This window comes from Stigmatopora nigra, chromosome 2 (genome assembly GCF_051989575.1).
Source record: "Stigmatopora nigra isolate UIUO_SnigA chromosome 2, RoL_Snig_1.1, whole genome shotgun sequence".
Taxonomy (NCBI): Eukaryota; Metazoa; Chordata; class Actinopteri; order Syngnathiformes; family Syngnathidae; genus Stigmatopora; species Stigmatopora nigra.
Window position 1 is genome coordinate 3,588,535 of NC_135509.1, and position 20,210 is coordinate 3,608,744.

Genomic DNA, 20,210 nt, shown 5'->3' on the forward strand with positions numbered 1-20,210 from the left:
AAAAACTATGTAGAAAGTCCAAAGAAAATACTGAAGTCTTTTATTACAATTTTCATAAAATCCATTTCACTGTGGCATCCTTCAGTAGATATGACGTTGCAATTTTACTTGGAATCTGGAGGTAAATAACCTAACACAGAGCAAACAAACGTCATATCTGACCTTTTGAAACAAGTTGGACAAGTTAAAAAAGGACGGAAGTAGCTGTCTTCACTGAGATCAATATATATTTGCAGCTAGTCCAACATCCACTCTTAAATTTGGCTATATCAAAGAGAAATAATACATAAAAAATGCAATAAGCTCATCAAAAATGAGTGCAGCAAAGCATTACATCTTTTAAACAAAAAAAATGCAAGAAAACTTAAGGCTTTTTTTCATATATAAGGCACTTTTGTAAGTAATTACTGCGAAGAAAGTCAAAATATATACATTTTACACTCATGTTGTCTCTTTGGGTGGCATGGATCACATTTCAAGAAGAATTTGTAAAAGTACACACACTAATTAAGTATTGCAAAGCAAAGGCAAATATGTACATTCAGTAATTAAACAGGTTGTCCCATTAGTTCCAAAAAAAGACAATAGTCAACCCAAAAGGAAATGACTGACCTGAATAGAGGCAACTACTGTGATACAATGATATGAAAGAAACAATGTTCATAATAAGTAAACATTACCGATGTAAAAGGATTCACGGCATGACGGTGATACATTTACAACGACTTTGTTGTATGGACGGACATGTTGGCGGTTCTACTTTTCACATCTGAGGTAATTGTGTCACATGCTTGTCAAGCAAAAAAACATACAAATAATCATATGATTTCTCTTTGATTGGTGCACCATGTGGAAATAAGTTTGGTCTACTAAATAAGCAAATGCCTACAAATTACAGCATGTCATTTTGCACAAGAACACAGAAATAAATAAAACGAAATTCCACTTTTAGTAAACTGCGCATCGAGTTAATGATTCATTTGACTTAAGTCGACCTTTAGTCAATACGGCTAAATCTCCCAGTCCTTTTTGCAGTGCCTAGTTTGGCATACAAATACATGTTAGTACAACTAAGACACACCAAAAAGGAACAATTCATTGAAAAGGGAGATTATATGTCAATCTATTTCATGTCAATCTGTAAAAATTATAATCAGCGGGAGGTTGAAACATTTACTAGGTTTGCTGCTCATTTGTTTTTTTTTCAAAAATACACAAGTCTCATCTTTAAATGCCAGCTGGCAGAATATAAAAAACTAGTTAAGTGCCCAAACATTTGTCATTTCTCTTTTACACAAATTGGGACATGTTGCTCTTATCAATGATTAAATAAACACGAACATAGTGTTTATTTTCCTGATTCAGATTAAAGATATTTCTCCTAAAAAAGGCCCATGATTTGTTTCTTATACACTGGGCTACTTTGTATGATCTTCAGTTATTTTGATGTACACAATGTACTCCTTGTGTTGTAGTATCACGTGTTGAAGTAACAAACACATGACAGTAATGTGTGTATCTTCAGGGCATTCTGCTGTCATTAGTCCTTGTCATTTTGTTGCCAAATTTAAATTTACAAGCCTTTCTACCATGGTAAATAGTGTTAAATAGTATAGTAAAACGTTGACCTTGCATAAAAAAAGCTGATAGCTTGTTGAGGCGTATTTCTCAAGACCAACTACTTGAAATAACAACTAAATAGGAACTTTAATGAGTAAGAGCAATGTATCCCAAACATATGTAAAGGTCATACCTGAAATAGGAACCTAAATTGACCATATTTTCTCGCAATTTTAGCAATAAATACGGCCTATATGCGAGAAAATATGGTAATTAGTTTCAAAGTATGACGAGAAAAGTCAAATTATCTTTTCACATTGCAATATTTTAAAATCCTGCAAGGCAAAAGTCTTTTTTTCCAGAATTTAAACACTTCCAATTTCTTTGCATAGTACATTATGATCGGATACATATTCATTTAAAATAATCCAACCTCTTACACTTTTCATGTTGTCATTTTCGGACTTACTATTCAAGGCAACTCATTGGGATCTTCACTTTTTTTTGCTGTCTTCATCACACACCTATTTTGTTGTCACATTTAGAAGATTGATTCCCCAGTTTTTGATTGTGCATCTTCCTTCAACTTCTTGTTATCTAACATTGATTGGTTTACGTCTTTAAGCGCTTCCTCTTTGGCTTTCTTGTTCCTGGCCTCCACCCAGGGGATCAAGCACAACATAGCCCCTCCAATGAGTGGTGGGATGCCTGCCAGGTAGAAAGCCAGGTCGTAGTTTCCCAGTCGATCCCTCAGGAAACCTATGTTAAAAAGGGAAACAAAACTATTATATTGAGACTTATTTAACGCCTTAGCTGTCATTTTCTTAAAACGTGAGATCACATTTCCATCAATTCAAATAAAATGCACTTATGTGTACCAACAATCATAAATCTTGGGATTTACTCAATTGGATTTACCAAACATTATTACAAGTAGCAAGTACCATATTTACTCACATATAAGCCACCCGAGGGTATAACCGCACATTTAAAATTGCATTAAATCATTGAATTTTAAAATGTATCGCCTATAAGCCCCTCCCAATTCACAATTTTCACCTCCATATTCATGGTTTTAATTAATCTTAAGAAAAATGATCAAAAGTGCTTTTTATGAGATAATATATGAATCAAAACCAGTTTTTTTAGAGTCAATATCACAAGCAAATAATTCATCCAATAATGGTTGTTTTCTTATTGCAAAACAGAAAATAACCAACAAATAGTAAATGTTCCATCTAGTGGTGAAAAAGAGTATAACAAGTCTTGTGCGCATATAAGCCATACCCTTGATTCAGTCATCTTTTTTAGTTACAAATACAGAAACAGTCAATTCCCCTTTCTGTTTTACCTGCTATTGGGGGTCCCACAGTCATGGGCACTGACATCAGGCCCAAGAGAAAGCCAATGGCCTGAGATACATCCTCGGCTCCCACAAGCTCAAAGGCGATGGGAGCCATGATGCAGATAAAGCAGCCGTCGAACATTCCCATGAGCAAACACACAGCAATCAGCCCTCCGAAGATGTGGCAAAGTGGGATCATCATCGACATGAGGCCAATAACGAGGAAGGAAGTCACCTGGTAGAATTGATCACATATTACATATAAAGTCTCTGTTAGTATCGTCACTTTTTGTAATACAAATTTGCAAAAAGCTTGTGGTAGCAGATAATGAGATTCTGTTTTAGTTTAGAAAAATTCTCAAAATTGAAGCTCCAGACATTTAACAAATACTAAATACTTCTAAAGAATCTAAAGAATACAGCAATAATAATTTAAGGACTACTTTAAACATCAGAAAGAAAATACTAATATAATTTGACTTTGTTGACTACTTATTTATTGATTATTTATTTGTGCACTTCACTGTGAATCTTTAAATCTCATTATACTTGTCAAATGACAATAAAGGCCTTCAATTCAATTCAATTAAACTGTGTTTTAGTGAAACTCAGATTATTTTGTTACTAATACCCCACTGTTTGGATCACAAATATATAAATCTCTTTCAGTACCTCACATAATGGCCTCATTATTTTTATGCCAAATAAACTTTAGCAAACACGCAAAATATCAACATAAATCAATATATAAATACCTGCAGGTAGACTTTGTTAACACCTTGAATATAGTCAGCAACCCTTCCAAAGATGAGGCGTCCAAAACCAGATGTGATGCCAATACACATGAGCAAAACTTCTTTATTCGAGTCTACCCCAAAGCGCTCCTCGACATGCTTCATCTGTGGACCAGAAACATTTTCTTTTTTACTGGATCAAACAGCCAACATCATGGCAGATAGTTCGCTTTGTGTGTAAAAGCATCATGTTTTAGGCCAAAACTGAAATCACACACCCTTTTGCACACAATTAATACGTATATGTCTTAAGTTATCACTTAAACTATTCCATAAAGGTCTGCAGTGGGCGCAGTTTTTCATTCTAACCAAGATGGTGTCCTACAAGTAGAATCGGTGGATTGGAGTCAGGTGCTTCTTGTTTTTTTCTGCAAAAATCTCATTGGTTCAAATGCCTTTGCTGCATCAGTTGCAACAAAAACCTTTACCCACAGCGGCTCTCGGAAATAAATTTACTGAAAAACTTACAGGTAACAATAAACAAACAGCAACTGTGAGACTTCAAAACAATGTCAGTCCATTTGTCATAACCAGCAGACTGGTCCATTACTCCATAGAACACTAATAAAGAAGGTGATTGAGAATCACTATTGTGAAGAAAGAAAGTCAGCACTTATACTCAAGCACCAATTTTGAAGCTCTTATGTAAAATTACTACATAATGCTTGTGTTTGAGGTTGCCAGTGTACCCTTTTCCTGGAAAATAGAACAATGCGTTATTTGAAACCACCATTTTTTACCTGTCTTCCAATTGCGTTCAAAAAAAAATTCAAATTATGCATGATACAAATATGCAGTGTTTGTGAGGCCACTGTACAACTAAGCACTGTTAGATAACAATTTCACTGTGGATATTACAGTTACTATACAGCTTTTAAATCCTTGGAACGCTGGAAGGGGTGACAACATTCCTATCTAATAATCTAATATCAAAATTATCAATAAATTGTGTATTATTGGCGTATGTGTACATGTTTTTCAATTTATGTGTTCATGGAAACATCCTGTTCTCGTGTGTGTATGGACAAACTTGCCTCTCCCTTGCTCATCCCACAATTTATACTACTTTACAAGAAATTACAATTAATATACTAATAGTCTGTGAAAATGAGTAAATGTAAAAAGATTCATATCTTCAAAAAGGAGCAAATGAGTAGCAAAAATACACTTACCAGATGAACATAAGGCACGAAATAGCCATAAAGGGCTGCTGGGATCCCGAAAGCCCAAATGCGATATCCCACAGATTTCCAAATGTTGACATTGAAGATCTGTTTAAGAGATGGACAACCACTTGTGCTTCTGGGCTTGACTGGCAGCAGAGGCTTATAGGTGAAGCCAGCCAACATGAGAATGAACATGAAGATACACAGGAAACGCATGGTATTTTGCAGGCCCACTCTTTCCAGTAGGCCAGACAGCAAAAAGGGAAGAGTGATGGTGAATATGCTACTGCCAGCAGTCACAATGCCATTCACCAAGCCAAGGCGCTTTTTAAAGTAGTGGCCTAAGATGACTAGGCTAGGCTGGTAGGCAAAGGAACAGCCACAGGAAAACACAATGCCGTAGGTGAAGTACAGGGGGCCTAAAGACCTGCAGGGAGATATACAAAAATACACATATTAATTCATTTTGAATCTGTAATCTTATCATTAGATTTTTATACAGTACATTAGATCAATCAGGCTGTGAGAGTCAGAAAATGCAACAACCATGTACAATTAAATGTACATGGTAGAAGATATGAAAAACATTAGAGACCAAATATTGGCTGTATTTACTTGTCAACATTCGGCCATTATTAAATGTGTATCAAATGCCAATTTAAGAGGAAGGTTTAAAAAACGGCCATTGGAGCAAGGTATGGTTGTGAGTGGTTGACATTTTTTTGTAATTAGTGATTGAGTGGCCATCGCGCCCTGAGATTGCCTAGCCACCGATTCAGGGTGTCCCCAGCCTCTGACAGCTGGGATTGGCTCCAGCACCCCCAGCGACCCCAATGAGAATAAAGCGGTTCCGAAAATGAGATGAGTTTAAATTACACTTAACTTGTATAGCAATAACATAGAACACAGATTGGTCCCTCATGTTGATTAGAATTTACCTTGTTAGATGTCTTTTTGTATTTTGATATTACTTCTTTAAGTTTTTACTGGGAAAACACAGTTTGTGGAGTAGGACCACTAATTTGGTTATACACAGCTGTGTATGAGGACAATAAATAAAGGCTTTTGATTTTTTTGGTGGATTTTTTTTGGATTCCAAAGTCCTGACAGGTCAACGAATTGCAACAGCAAAGCAGGTAACTTTACTACTTCCACAACAATAAATACTCATATCATTTATGAAATGCAGTTCAACAGTCACTTGATAAGAGAGAGGTGTTTAATAACTTACTTAGAATATTTGAAAGGGTTGAAGAAGTGAGAGTACTAGAGAGACTACGTTATAAAGATCAGGGATTTCTACATGTTGGTGTGAGTGTTTACTTGTGCTTACATAATTATGACATTCCAAGACATGACTTGCTATTCCAAGATATGATTGACAACAGAGTACTAAAGACGCCACATCACCTCAGTAGTGAAATCACGTAAGCATAAAGTCCATTTTGAAAGCTCGTGATTGCCCACAATGTGTGTTCTTTTATACAAGTCCAGCCTCAATCCGCAATTTTTGCAAAATTTGAAGGGTTTTGCGGTCAAGATGACGCCATTGAGGGGAAACTTGAAAAGATTGTCTATCATATGCACTGAATTTTAAACTTGCCAAGTTTTAATTTGACTTACTTGACAAAAGAGCTGGCTAGTAGGCCCACCAAGCCGACAGCGGCCCCACCAACAGCCGTAATTCTGCATCCGAGAATATCAGTGAAGACGCTGACAATCGGAGAGCAGAAGAAGATCATCCCCATGGAGAGTGAACCAACCCATGCTGCAGGACAGACAGAAAAAACATGTTATTATCTTTTCAAATAGTCAGAAGTGGGAATTAAAAAGACTACAAAAACAAATGTATCCATTCCATTTTAGCAATATCCGCAAATAGACGAATAAAATCAATGAGTTTGCTATTGTAGTGACTCACTCACATGGGAGGTGTCTTATATTTAGTCCATGTAATTGATTGTGAATTGTCAAAAGAGGACAAGGGAAGAATCACTTAAAGACAGGAAGAAGTCAGAGGCTTGGTTTGAAAGTATTGTTGAGGGAAACAATGCTGTACTTAAGTATCAATTTGGAATGACTGTGAATCACAAACAAACCTTAAAATACTTTCAAAATAGTATAAGTGTACTTTAAGATGCAGAGGTTAAAAAAAGATGTAACCGGACATATTTATAAGTCCACTGTTAACACAAATTGTTATTAAACTAATACATTGAATAACCGAATTTGTATAAATAGCAACATTTGGAAGGAAGGTTTCTTAAAGTATGCAAAAGTGAATTTTAAGGAAGGAATATTCAATTTTGGCTCAAATTTAAAAAGAGTTGAATTATTCTATTTTTGCTTTATGTTAGCTGGCTACTTTCAGGAATATTATATACTCTATTCTGCTCATGATGATGGCATAACGTATACACAGTGGTTGGCCACACCAAAAGAAAATGATTTTCACATTCACACTCTAATTTTCACTTGCATCCAAGAGTGAAATGCTACACCAAGGAAGGCTGTTGTAACAAACACATGGGAAGTCTGTTAACACCAGCCGGTGGGTCACTTATGCAGGTTGTCTAAGAAAACAAATGTTTGGCATGCCTCATTGTTAGCAAATTATCTCTCAGTGGTGTCCAAATCTTTTTCTCCAAAGGCCTCTTTCAACAAAATCCTTAGAATCACAATCAGGTAAAGAAATAAATCAGGTTTAAATGGTATTTTAAGTATTATCCCATTGGTTGTCATTGATAAATATTGACATACAATCCATTTTGGGCAGTAAACCCCCTGTCAAATTGGACTGAATGTCTATTATCATCAATGGCAGTTAGACATGACTCAATACCAGCTTTCCAAGTTGAAATATTTAATGGAACAAATAACCCAAAAGTATAAGGACAACGACAAAGAAGTATTAAACTGGGCACCAGGCAAGAGTATAGTTTGTACACCATGCCTCGTAGCTTGGACATAAAATTGTAACTGAAAGAACAAATACCGTTACAGGAAACAGTCACTTCTCTTTTTAACCATGATCAGCATGTTTTGTGGAAAAAATTCTGCTGTCATATGCAGCTTAGGATAAAAAACTTAGTAGTTTTGCCCTCATAGCCTTTGTAGATTCCCCAATTACACACCCCAATGTACTAGACAATAACAGAAGTATAAAGACAAACTAAAAAGGGACATACAATCCGGCACATAAAATTCGGAGTGAAAAAAACATGTTTTCTTCCCTTCTGCTACGTGGTTAGGGGAAACCTGTGAGAAAAAAGGAGCAGCTGAAGTTAGAATGTGTTGGCCTGGCTGAATTTTTTCTCAAGTAACAGGAGACGAGTGGGTCAGGTTACCATATTATTATTGGGGGAAGAAGCTTCCTTCCACACTCACAGTGGAAATTGGGCTGAATTAAAAAGGTGAATTCTAACTTCAAATGAGAGATTATTTTTAAAAAATTTGATTACACAGTCACTACAAATCCTGAATTTAAATAGTTTGAATTATCGTTATCGTTTTATCGCCCAGGTCTATCCCAAAATATAGGACAGTCCTCCAAGTGACATAAAGTATCCGCTCTCCCTCTTTACTGTGTTTTTTTTTTAGTACGTTCACTCAGCTTCTACATGGAGTCTATAAATACAGTAAAAAATGTATGAAAAATAAATAAATCAAAGTAAATAGGCTCCTGCACCCCCTGTGACCCTTGTGAGGATAACTACACTGCATTTTTGTCTTAATTTAAGGTTAATTATCATATTTTTCAATTCACCTTGTGATTCTAGTAACATTAAATGGCACAAAAATATCATTAAATGAACCGGTACTCCCAAAAGGATTGTGGTAGGCCAACTGTATTCAATTTATGAACCTACTGTACTTTCAAATAACTCCTAACCCCATTAAAACCCCATGAAAATCTACTATAAGTATATTCATTTGTTTTCTCAGTGGGTTACCCTAAAGTATTCCAGTTTCCTCCAATATACCATGAATTAGTTTGAATAATTATTGACTACAGTGTTGTGTAGATGTGAATAATAGTGTTTTTAATATGATGCCCTCCAATTCATTGGAAAACTGTTAATCTTACACGCTATGTCAGAATACTTGAAACTTTTCCGTAGAAATATTTTTACAAAGTAGAGAGATACAGACTGTGATCAACTGGTTTAAATGTATACACTGGATTTGCAACCTAGACTTTTCAAAGTCATTTTGTTCACTGCCCTACTTATGGTTTTTGCTTCAAGTTAAGTCAAATTGAATAGAATATACACGTCTCACATGGAGATATCATCCCACTTTAAGCTATGTACAGTAATGTAGTAATAAATATGAAGACTCCATGAAAGACAACAGGAAATTGCTGTTATTGTTTCATCCGCTTTACTCCAGCAAAATCATTAAGGATTCAGACAAAGAAAAATTCTAAATTGAAAAAATGTAATACAAGGATTCCCTTCAGTCCAAATGACATCCACCATTGACTCTGAGCCCTACGTAACAGGTTACCAGACAAGGCAATTGGCCCAAGTCATGTTCTACTTCAAATAGCTTGAAGCACTACATCTTTGAACCCGATCACCCGACAAAAAGTGACCTGAAAATCGCAACTAGTATTGTAAGAACATAACAAAAGTAGTAATGCCTTTCTACATATAAAGGGAAATATATATATATATATGTGTATATGTATTTATATATATATATATATATATATATATATATATATATATATATATATATATATATATATACCCACACACACGTGTGTGTGTATATGTATATATATGTATGTGTATGTATGTATGTATAAATTCAATACCGTATGGCTGACATTACATGTCGTGATCTTTATCTTTAAATACCATCATGTTGCCGATACAAATAGTGAATTTGACCCGCCGATCCCCCGCCGCCCCCCTTACAATCTACAGAAAAAGCAGAGATAACACCATTATCTTTTCCACCTGGCTGACAGCCAATCAGTTGCCTGAGAACAAGGCCTTTAAAGTCATTTGCTGGAAATTCTCAGGTCCCTTGAATTGTAGCCTGATGATGCACGTTAGAAGCCGAAAGATAAACAATTGGCCCTCGTGTTAGCACTTAAGTGGTAGCTGGCCTCCAACATGTTTACCTTTACTTTGCTTTAGCTCTCTACAGCCTTCGCGGAAAGCCAGTTCAAGCATTTGATCAATCATTAACCAGACTTAATCCACGTTTGTTTGTTTTTGTTTTTTTGATAGGATAGTTGGGCTGACCATCTGTTCAGAATCTCATAGAATTTTACAACCTCTATAGTATCTCTATATAGAGATACTGGATTTTTACTCAATGGTCAGACAGCATTTTTTTAAGTAAAATAGGGTAAGATTTAAAAAGACAACAATAATAGATCAGAACTTCACATAAAATGTTCTCTAAACATATTAAAGCAGAAATTCTGCAACATAGGGAAAAGAAAATCCACTCTTGGTTCAATCTCAAATATTTACCTTCAATATTTGAAGGACAGTGCATGCCAAACCAGGACTCCCAATAACAAATAAATGATTTTGCCAATAGGATAATTCTTAATTTCATTTTTTTTAAAGTATTGTCTTGTATGGAACAGGTTTTTGGGAAGATCAAGTGATCTTTTAAAAACATCCTGGCTACCTTGGACACAAAACACACAGGTGATGATACTAAAATAATATTTTCAACATTTGAGTAGCTGTCAGCGTGCCAATTTTCTCTCCGACAAAACAAAACACAAACTATATGTAACTTGCCTGATTGTGTGTTTTGGAAATGAAGGTAATACTCAAACAAATACTAAATGACTGATCGTAAATGTCAGTTTAACACATCAGGGCAAGTGACTGGAAAATTACTCAAACAGTACAAGCTTTGACTGTCAAGCCTGATTTCAGTACAAAGGTCTTTGGCTTTGCTGACATTAGAAGTAAGACCAAGCAGCTAACATATTCCCACAGGGAGGGAACCAGAGAGCACTGCACGAATACGTATAGGCTGATCCTGCCCTTGGTCAACCACGTTTATGGGCTGAGCCACTCCACCCCAGAGTCATCAATGACCATTGGTTGATTGGGAGGTCACGTTTAGTCAACACAGTTTTGGAAAGAGAATTCACAATGTAAGAACAGCACGTAATCCACCTAGTATCCACATGTAGAGAATAGTTCCATGTATCGGTATAGTAGTTACTATGCTGATATGCTAATTGTAAATATGAGGTGATAGTAGGACTTCAAATGTATAAAAGTTTGAGGATGTTTAATAGTGTTTTTTAGATTGACACCACCAACAAAATGTGGTCAAACAGCATTTTTTTTCAATGTGTGATTTACAAATGTCACAAAATAATTTGTATTGAGGAGTCATTATTTGGTTTTTTTGTCCATTTCAAAGTACTGTATTTTCACGACTATAAGTCGCACTGCATTATAAGGCGCACTCTCAATGAATGACATTTTTCCCATATATAAGGCGCACTGGATTATAAGGCGCCCTGTCTATTTTAGAGAAAATTTTAGACTTTTAAGTGCGCCTTATAGTCGTGAAAATACGGTAAAATAACTTTAAAATCCATTGTGCCAACTCTTTGCTTGTTTTCTTTGCACTTTGCACCATCCTTCCAATCAGCAAGTCATTACAGAAATAGTTGTACTTAAGAGCTCTTCAACTCTTTCTAAGATTAGGATGTTTAGAATGCAGAGAACATCAATTGTAACTTGGCCTTAAGAGCTACTTTGTGGCTGTTGTTGAAGCAGTATTTGTTAAAGTGACTATTAATTATGGTGACTGCAAGAGGGAGAGCACTGTAAGCGGAAATGAACCATTTAAACTGCAATACTGCTACATTGTTTCCCTGGCTGACCCTGTAAATATTTTGGGGGGAGCACACTCCTGTACACATGTAGTTCTTGCAGTAGTGTGCTCGAGTGCACACATAGTTCCTTTTCCCCGAATGGCCAGAGTTCACAGGCGTGCTGTCATAATGATTGGTGTCTTCCCTCACGTTGAAATCAGACAAAGCAACTGTGGGAATGTAAAAAGTTGGACTTAAACCATGTTTATGTAACTGGCTTATGTGTTCAAATTGTTTCCATGTTATCAACACAGCAGTGCTGTGGGTTCCTACCTTCATGTGTGGAGTTTGCATGTTCTTTCTGTGAATGTGTGGGTTTTGTTCAGTTCTCTGGTTTCCTCCCACATTCCAAAAACATTCATGTTAGGCAACTGGACCACTCTAACTAAACCTGATCCTTAAATCTGAGTGAGAGTCTAGCCTAAAGGGTTGTTGGTCATGGTGTGCCATATGATTGGCCAGCTACCAATTCAGTATGTCTACCGTCTACTACCTACAGTTGGCTGGGATAGGCTCCAGCACCCCAGTAACCCTTGCAAAGATAAGCAGTACGAAAAATGTTAGTTTTTGTCTTGTTAAACAAAGTAGAGAAGGCTGTGCTTTGTAGAAAAACATGTTTTAGTTGAATTTAGGTGATTCTTTGTGGGATTTTAGACATGCTCATCCATTTTTGATCTAGTTGCTTCAGGGCTGCTGGTCTTAAGATTTAGTAAATTACTTCAATAAATAAATGAATTGACTGTGTAATTGCTAATCTTATGTCTTATAATACCTGTTTATTCATGTAAAAATTCTTAGATGCTTGTTCGTTGCAGAGTGAACAAAACTGGTGCACATGCTCAAGTTCCATTCATTTTTGTATTTGCAGAAGGAACTGTTTACTCTATTTTTAAGTTTAAAAATAAGTTTACTCAGTATACAATATATTTAAACATTAACAATTTTAAGTAAGCATTTTTAAGTAGATGTCAAGGTATGTCGTGGTATTATTTTCATGGGTATTGAAATGTTTAAAGGAAGCCAGTTGTTGAGACTATGCGCGCCTAAACATCATAAATCCTCCCAAGGACATTTTTATCCTTTTGACATTGGTATTTCCTGTTTTATTGAGAGTACATATACCTTTACGGGACAGAGACAAAAAGGAACAGCTGTTGTAATTTTCAGTCTAGAACTATTATTATGTTATGATCTCATTGAATAATCAGAAGATGGGAATGTATTTTTCTATTTAGTTCATTTCTAAGGGAAATGTTGATTTGAGATACGAATATCTCAATATACGAGCTCAGTCCCGGAACGCATTAAGCTCGTATATCAAGGTGTGACTGTAATAGATACACCAATGTAAGGCAAATTTGGATTTAAAACAATATTTTATTTTATTTTATTAATTTCTCCATTGCCTTAGCTTCACGGTGTGCTCACCTGTCCGGAAGCGCAGGTCATCATCGTGCTCGGAGCCAAACTCCCGGAGGAGGGAGAGGAAGAGGATGCCAAAGGCGTTCTGGATCCCGAACACTGAGCCATTGCACCACATGGCGGCGAGCATGACCAACCATCCCCAGCCGCCTTCTGGATGTACAAATGTGCACTCGGGGCTTTGATCAGCGACGATCACCTTGCTGTCCCCGTTCTCTTTCTTCTCCGGCTCCCCATCGGCTAGTTTCCCCTCGATTGGCGAGCCAGTCGGGACCTGAACCTTGGTCGCCACATCACCATCTGAGGCGGTAATCCCCTGTACCATTGTCTACGTGTCAACTTTTTAAATTAAAATCAAATCAAGAGCAAGAGTGATGTGAAAATGTGGATCCGAAATGTGGTGTGAAATTTGCTTTTCCTGTGTTTGAAGGTGATGGCAGCATCCGCGGATGAAGCAGCAGCTGCCGCGTTCGGGGTAATCTCGCATCTACTGAGTGTCAAGAATGCTGCTGTTGCAATATTATAAATAGCCAGCACGCGGGGCAGAGCTTCGGGATATACTGCTGCTGATTGGACAACCGATGTCTGCGACACATTGTGGTAAGGGCAGCCTCCAGTCGAAATGTTAAAAAGACAACCACCCAAAGTATGAGTGTGTAAACGTGTGTATACGCGTGTATTTGTATGTGTATACGTGCGTATATGTATGTGTATAATATACACACATGCACCTAAATATACTGTATATGTATGTGCATGTGTGTATATGTATGTGTATGTCTTTATATGTATGTGCACGTGTGTATATGTATGTGCATGTGTGTATATGTATGTGCATGTGTGTATATGTATGTGCATGTGTGCATATGTGTATATGTATGTGCATGTGTGCATGTGTGCATATGTATGTGCATGTGTGCATGTGTGTATATGTATGTGCATGTGTGTATGTGTGTATATGTATGTGCACGTGTATAAACACCTGCTTACGCGCCTGTGTATGCATTGTAACAAAATCAGGTTTTAATATTAAGGTTGTATTCAATTGAAACAATGTCTTTATAGGAATATATCTATACAAGTCCCATTATGAACACTTAACTCATATTTTATCATATTATAAGTTATATTTGGGTTGTGAAAATTAAAATAGCTTGCATCTTTTTAACAATGAGGACTTATTACAATGTAATAAGCTGCAGCTACTCCTCTTGGCCTTTAATCCGGGGCTCTGGTTCTTCTTCCGCTTCAATGTTAGGGGGCTCCAGTTCCTCTTTTCCTGTTCCTATTTGACAGGACTCTGACTTCTGCTGCTCAGGACGTAGATGAACTTTATTGACATCTGCAGAACATATGAACAAAAATCTCATTATGTAACTTGCATATGGGGTTTGATTGGTCATATACAGTACTTATTTGATTGTGTTTTTCTGGTAAATTGGCCACAGCAGAATTAGAACACATTTATTTACGCTTATAATGTAGGAATATTTATGTATTTCACAAGGTTTTACTTATAGTTTGCTGAGAATAATGCCATGCACTGCCAATTCCTTGGAATTCATATAAATGGAGCTCTGGTCCAAAGTCAGCTGGGATAGGCTCCAGCACCCCACCGTGGCGGCGCTAATGAGGATAAAGCGGTCCAGAAAATGAACTGATAAACCCCAATTTTCAATCCAAAAAATAATTTTTAGGATTTAGAATATTTTTTTAAGTGTTTATATGATTATAATCAATATAGATGTAAAGGAAGGATCTTGATCAAGAAAATATTGCAAAAAAGTTACTAATTACTAGTAATGATGTCATAATAAGATGTGAACAAACCAGCCCTGTGTAGAAGAATTTTCGGCTGCTTGAAAACAATGTCCATTTGTTGGTATTTTTGCTCATTCTCTTCTTTTGGTCGCCGAACTTCCTCCTTATACTTTGCCGTGGTTCTTGCACACATTTTAAACCAAAAAGTAACTTAAGTAAAATGGACTATGGTATTGAGGAAAATGAACAGTATGTAATACGTATAAACTACTGTTTGTAGTAGTGTGTGTACCTCTTCTTACATGGCTGATGTAACTGTTTTGATTTACAAAGCCTTGTGACATCATCGGTCAATGATTTCATCAAACCATTTTAAATGAATCAATGCAGGATCTATTTCTTCTGATAGAAAATGTTTTAATAGACACAGTCATTGACATCTTTTTGGAAATATTTTGGTTCCCTTTTCCTACAAAAAGTTTAGACAGCACTTTTAAACATGTATTTACTGTATTTGTGCATGGCTTCCCTTCTCTCTGTATACAGTATGAACTGAAATGTTAAACTATCAGATGAAAAATGTCAAAAAAAACATTTTGCCATATAAATACATCTAACAAAATTACTATTTTGAAATGTAATTGCATGCTCATACTCCTTGTTTAACGAGATGAGCAAATGTTTTACTAAAAGTATGTAGAATTCAAAATAAAAGAACAAATAAGGATATGCATTTAATATTTGGGGGATTTTGTAACTTGGATCTTTTTCGTATCGCGAGTCACTGATTTGCATATAATTTTGTAACCTGAAACTTTTATAACTAGAGGCATTCGTAAGTAGAGGTATGACTGTATAGTCCTTTAAATCACAGGTATCAAACCGAAAACCCCAAAAGGCCTATTGAGTGCAGGTTTTCCTTCAAACTGAAACAGCATACAGTTTGACCAATGAGGTTTTTACATGAAACAAGCAGTACCTGCCTGCTATCAACTAATTACTTTTGAAAGAGAACAAATTGGTGCCAAGGTGTCATCTTTATTGGTTAGTAGGAAAACCTGCACCCACTTGGCTCTTTGTGGAAATGGTGTGACACCTGTGTTCTAAATACATGAACTGTTTGAAAGTAAGTGATGAGAACATGGGCGCACTCTAACCGATGTCAAAAGTATTCTATTATTCCCCGACTGTTTTTATTTTGTACAACAAATGGGCAGTTTACAAAACAACTTCACAGAAAATCTTTCAAGCTGATGACCATTTCTACACTTTTTAAAAAGTGTGAATTCTGCTGAAATTGAACATTGACAGGTCATTTTAAAAGACTTTCCCGAAATGAGTCTACACCACTTACAGGTGGGTTCCTGAGGGCGGAGGCAGTATAATGTTGAGATGAGCAAGTAAAGAAAACTGCATTGTATACCAGATGTAAATACTTGTGTCCAGTTTTTCTATCTAAACCTCAACTCTCCATTTTGGCCACTTTGGAAAGTTCTCCTTCCTTTTCCCCACCAATAACCACTTCACCCTTCCGTTTCCGAAGCCCCTTCATCTTCCGTGTTTGAAGCTTGGACAGATCCTGCTTCTGCATATGTACTTGTCCAAACTTGGTGCCAAATACATCATGGGATATATTCTTCTTTTTTGTGGGCTGTCAGGAAAAACAAAGAAATACATAAATGATTTTTTTTTGGCCAAATTGTCCTCTAACGTTTCAAAAGCCCATAAATCCTCCGCCCTATTACACTGTTTTATAGGTGTAAAAATATGGTACCTTCAGGGCCTTTGGCTGCTTGTGAGATAATTTGTACAAGTCGTCTGAAGCAATGTGTGTTCTTCTTAACACAAAATCAAATGATGGCCCAATCTCTTCCAGTTCAATGCGCGGCGTCCTGCAGCCTGACTTCTTCAACAAAGCCCTGCAATCAGAATCAGTAGTATTACTTAAATAGTACATAAAAATATATTGGTTACTGAAGTGGTTTCTTAACTTAGATTTGACATAAGTAGAGACACATCTTATATTTCATCTAAATTCTCATTGGTCACAAGGATCTCGATATACTATCAACTAAACCATTTAAAAATGATAGAAGTTTACCAAACATGCAAAAGGGAAGAGATTTATGAAGTGATTGAAGTGAATAACAAACAACTGCAAAAACAGATGACGGCCTTATGATGGATTTATGCTTGATTTTTCAGAGATTTTGCATATTGTAACTTGAATTTATTTCTTATGTTGGAATAAGCGGCCCAGTGTCAAATTGGTTAGCGCATCTGCCTCACAGTTCTTAGAAGGTTTGTAACATGAATATTTTGTAAGTAGAGGTGCCACTTTTCTGGGGAAAAAAAAGGTACATAAACGAGCCATTCAAGACAGTTTCACCTGTAACTGCGCATGAATATTTTGCCATCCACAGCAGTAAAGTGCAAAACATGCTCTAAGCCTGCCAATCGGACGGCAGACACAGAAGGACCCCTGAAGAAGTCTGGAAAAAGAAAGATAACAGTTCAAGTACAACACAAATGCATTGTATTTCCTGAAAAAATTACAAGTACTTTAGTGTGCCATGTGAACGTACCAAGAAGCAGACTTTTCAGACGTTTATACTCGTTGTCCATTTCGAAAGCTTCACCGGCAAACACAAGCATTGGTTTAGTGCCTTCAGGGCATTTACTTGTCTAGAAATAGAATGGAAAAAGTCATAGAACCACACAAAAAAAACTACATTTCTCTACTACACACACACACACACACACACACACACACACACACACACAGAGATAATCCAATGCTGTATGCACACACGCAGTTTCCAGGAACAAACCCATTAGAAATGAAGTACTTGCAATAATGCAATATACAGGTGTATAGTAATACCTTAATTTCACTCAGGGAGACATACTTCTCAATACCCAGTTCAAACATATCGAGCATGTGGAAGTCAAATAGACGACCTGTAAATAAAGCAGAGAAGGCCATCATGTGGTAATCCACAGCCATTCTAAATGACTGAAGTAATTTATAAATCTGCATTATTAGAATAGCTTGTGTGCTTTGTAACCCATATTTCTGGCAACTTTAACACCATATAGATTCCTGAAAGCTATTATTTTCCTCTGATACATTATACAGGATAGCTGATGGGTACCGACAGTATGGGATAATACTTTTGATTCAATTTGTGACAATGGGAAATATTAAACAGGCTGCAAGGTTTTGCAAGGTCCTTAAACTGAGACATAGGATGAAAAGCATTTAAAAACTGTACCAAATATGAGGTTGTTTGGTCGCTTCTTGTTGTGGGAACCAAACAAAAACAGAGAACAGTCGGTTTTCTTGGAGAAGAATTCCTAAAAAAAAAGAAATGAAAAGAATCATTAAAACATTTGAAATTTTGAACAGATGATTATACGACATAACATTTATTGGAAAAAGTACTTCTTGTGGCATAGTTTTACTCACCAATGATGTAGAGTCCTCAAATGGTCTTGTTATGTTCTTCCTGAAAGCGACAAATATTTATATTAAGGTTAAGGAGAGTACAAACATCTAGCAGAGGTGGACTAGTTACATTTTTCTGTTTCAATTTAGTACATTTTAACTTTTTCAAGCCCCACCCCCTAAAAATCTGACTCATTAAATAATTATGACTGAGTTAAAAAAAAAAACTTGCAATACTCTCATGTAAATGTTAAATAAGAATACTCACTTTTTGTAAAGAACAGCATTTGGCTTTTTCAGGGAATACTAAAAGAGGGAAAAATATTACAAGACATATAAATAATGACATATTTCAGTGAGCTGCCCTGGCATGAAATTGAAAAGATACAATATTCAGAATTTAATCAATGTTGCTATCAAAAATATATAAATTAAATAACAATTTAACATAAAAAAATGGTGTTTCCCAACCCGGGAGAAGAAAGGTATAAAAAATTAAGACTAAATTTGAAGGATATTTAGTGTAAGGTTAGATCAAACTTATTTTTGAGTGTGTTTATATCATAATCCAAGTTCAGTGTGTATACTTACTACGTCCTTGAGAGCCTGGCTGACAATTTGATTGGCATTCCCGCCTTTCATGATCATGGTACTCTTTCCGCTCTCTGCCAGTTTAGGTACTCGGCTCTCCAAGAAGCGCTTAGCACGCCTAGTTTTTGGTTTTCTGAAAAAAGAACCATCATTTCAAATTAATATATTAAAAGAGTGAAACAGGAATCTTATATATTTAACAAAGCTAAGACCTAACTCATTGACATTAATGCTGATAAGTGGGCAAGAGTTGCTTTAAAAAAATAGTTTTTATATATTAACAACAGAGTAACTTCTACACATCCCAATTGTTCTAAGATATTTAACATATGAATTTATTGGTTGCCATTGATGGCAAATCAATTTTGATTAGGAGGCATTAAAGTGATTTTGAATCGCCTTCAATGATACTAAAAACAGAGATTCAATGCCAGCCTTCCCAGTTGAAATTAATTTGACATATTTCACTGGTTATAACAAATTTGTTAAAATTAAGATCATTTTACCGTATATTAAGATCTGTATATGACTAACATTGGTGGGTCATATTTTAAAGGAAGAATGTATATGAAAATTAATATATTAGTCATAATGTGCAGACTTAGTCTCAGATGTTATTACTTAAACCAAACGAATGCATGACTATCATCAAGTATTTTCTTGATTTTTATTGATGCTACGTCAGTGTGTGGTTTAATTTTCAGATATTTGAACTTGATTTGATGATTGTGACTTTTATAGGCTTAAAATATTGATAAACATAACATTAGTTTGCGTACCACAGATCAACAAATCTAATCAAAAATATGCTTGTAGAAGTTTAAAATTTACGTTTCGTGTTAAGTTTGACACGTGTATAACATCAACAAAACTTACATTACACCGTCGGATTGTGTCATTTTGGAGCCTTTTATAGCGCTGTTCCTCACGTTGCCGAATATCCACGAGCTGTAGAATATGTAACCGGAAGGTAACACTGGGTGACTCGTGTCCACAACGTGGTTGCAAAATCGTGCTTCAGACGCAGTATTGCCCTCTATCGTTAAGTATGAGAATTTACAGGTTCTGAATAGTTTTGCTGCCCTAATCAAGTCGAGAAATACACATAATTTACATTAGAAAAATACATTTCACCGTTCTTTTTCAAAATATAGTGATTATTGAGTCAACAAATTAATAATCAATTATTGCAGTTGACATTGCACATTTACCTTTACTGTAGGATTTCCCATTATTTTGTATTTTGAAATTG

The 20,210-nt window shown here is 35.9% G+C and overlaps 2 protein-coding genes across 2 annotated transcripts; both read right to left on the reverse strand.

Moving 5' to 3' along the window:
• Window positions 1-17: 17 nt before the first annotated feature.
• On the reverse strand, window positions 18-13,655 carry slc16a10 (solute carrier family 16 member 10). The gene is made up of 6 exons (XM_077739602.1): window positions 13,165-13,655; window positions 6,489-6,633; window positions 4,872-5,292; window positions 3,661-3,804; window positions 2,912-3,140; window positions 18-2,319 (listed from the first exon to the last, which is right to left on the reverse strand). Exons 1-6 carry the CDS (start codon window positions 13,481-13,483, stop codon window positions 2,102-2,104), a joined length of 1,476 nt encoding a protein of 491 aa, XP_077595728.1. The 5' UTR covers window positions 13,484-13,655; the 3' UTR covers window positions 18-2,101.
• A 2,282-nt stretch (window positions 13,656-15,937) lies between these two features.
• rpf2 (ribosome production factor 2 homolog) lies at window positions 15,938-19,979 on the reverse strand. The gene is made up of 10 exons (XM_077712052.1): window positions 19,835-19,979; window positions 18,959-19,091; window positions 18,636-18,673; window positions 18,389-18,428; window positions 18,195-18,276; window positions 17,804-17,880; window positions 17,505-17,604; window positions 17,309-17,411; window positions 16,694-16,838; window positions 15,938-16,570 (listed from the first exon to the last, which is right to left on the reverse strand). The coding sequence occupies exons 1-10, from the start codon at window positions 19,855-19,857 to the stop codon at window positions 16,382-16,384; spliced, it is 930 nt and encodes a 309-aa protein (XP_077568178.1). The 5' UTR covers window positions 19,858-19,979; the 3' UTR covers window positions 15,938-16,381.
• Between the last annotated feature and the right edge of the window lie 231 nt (window positions 19,980-20,210).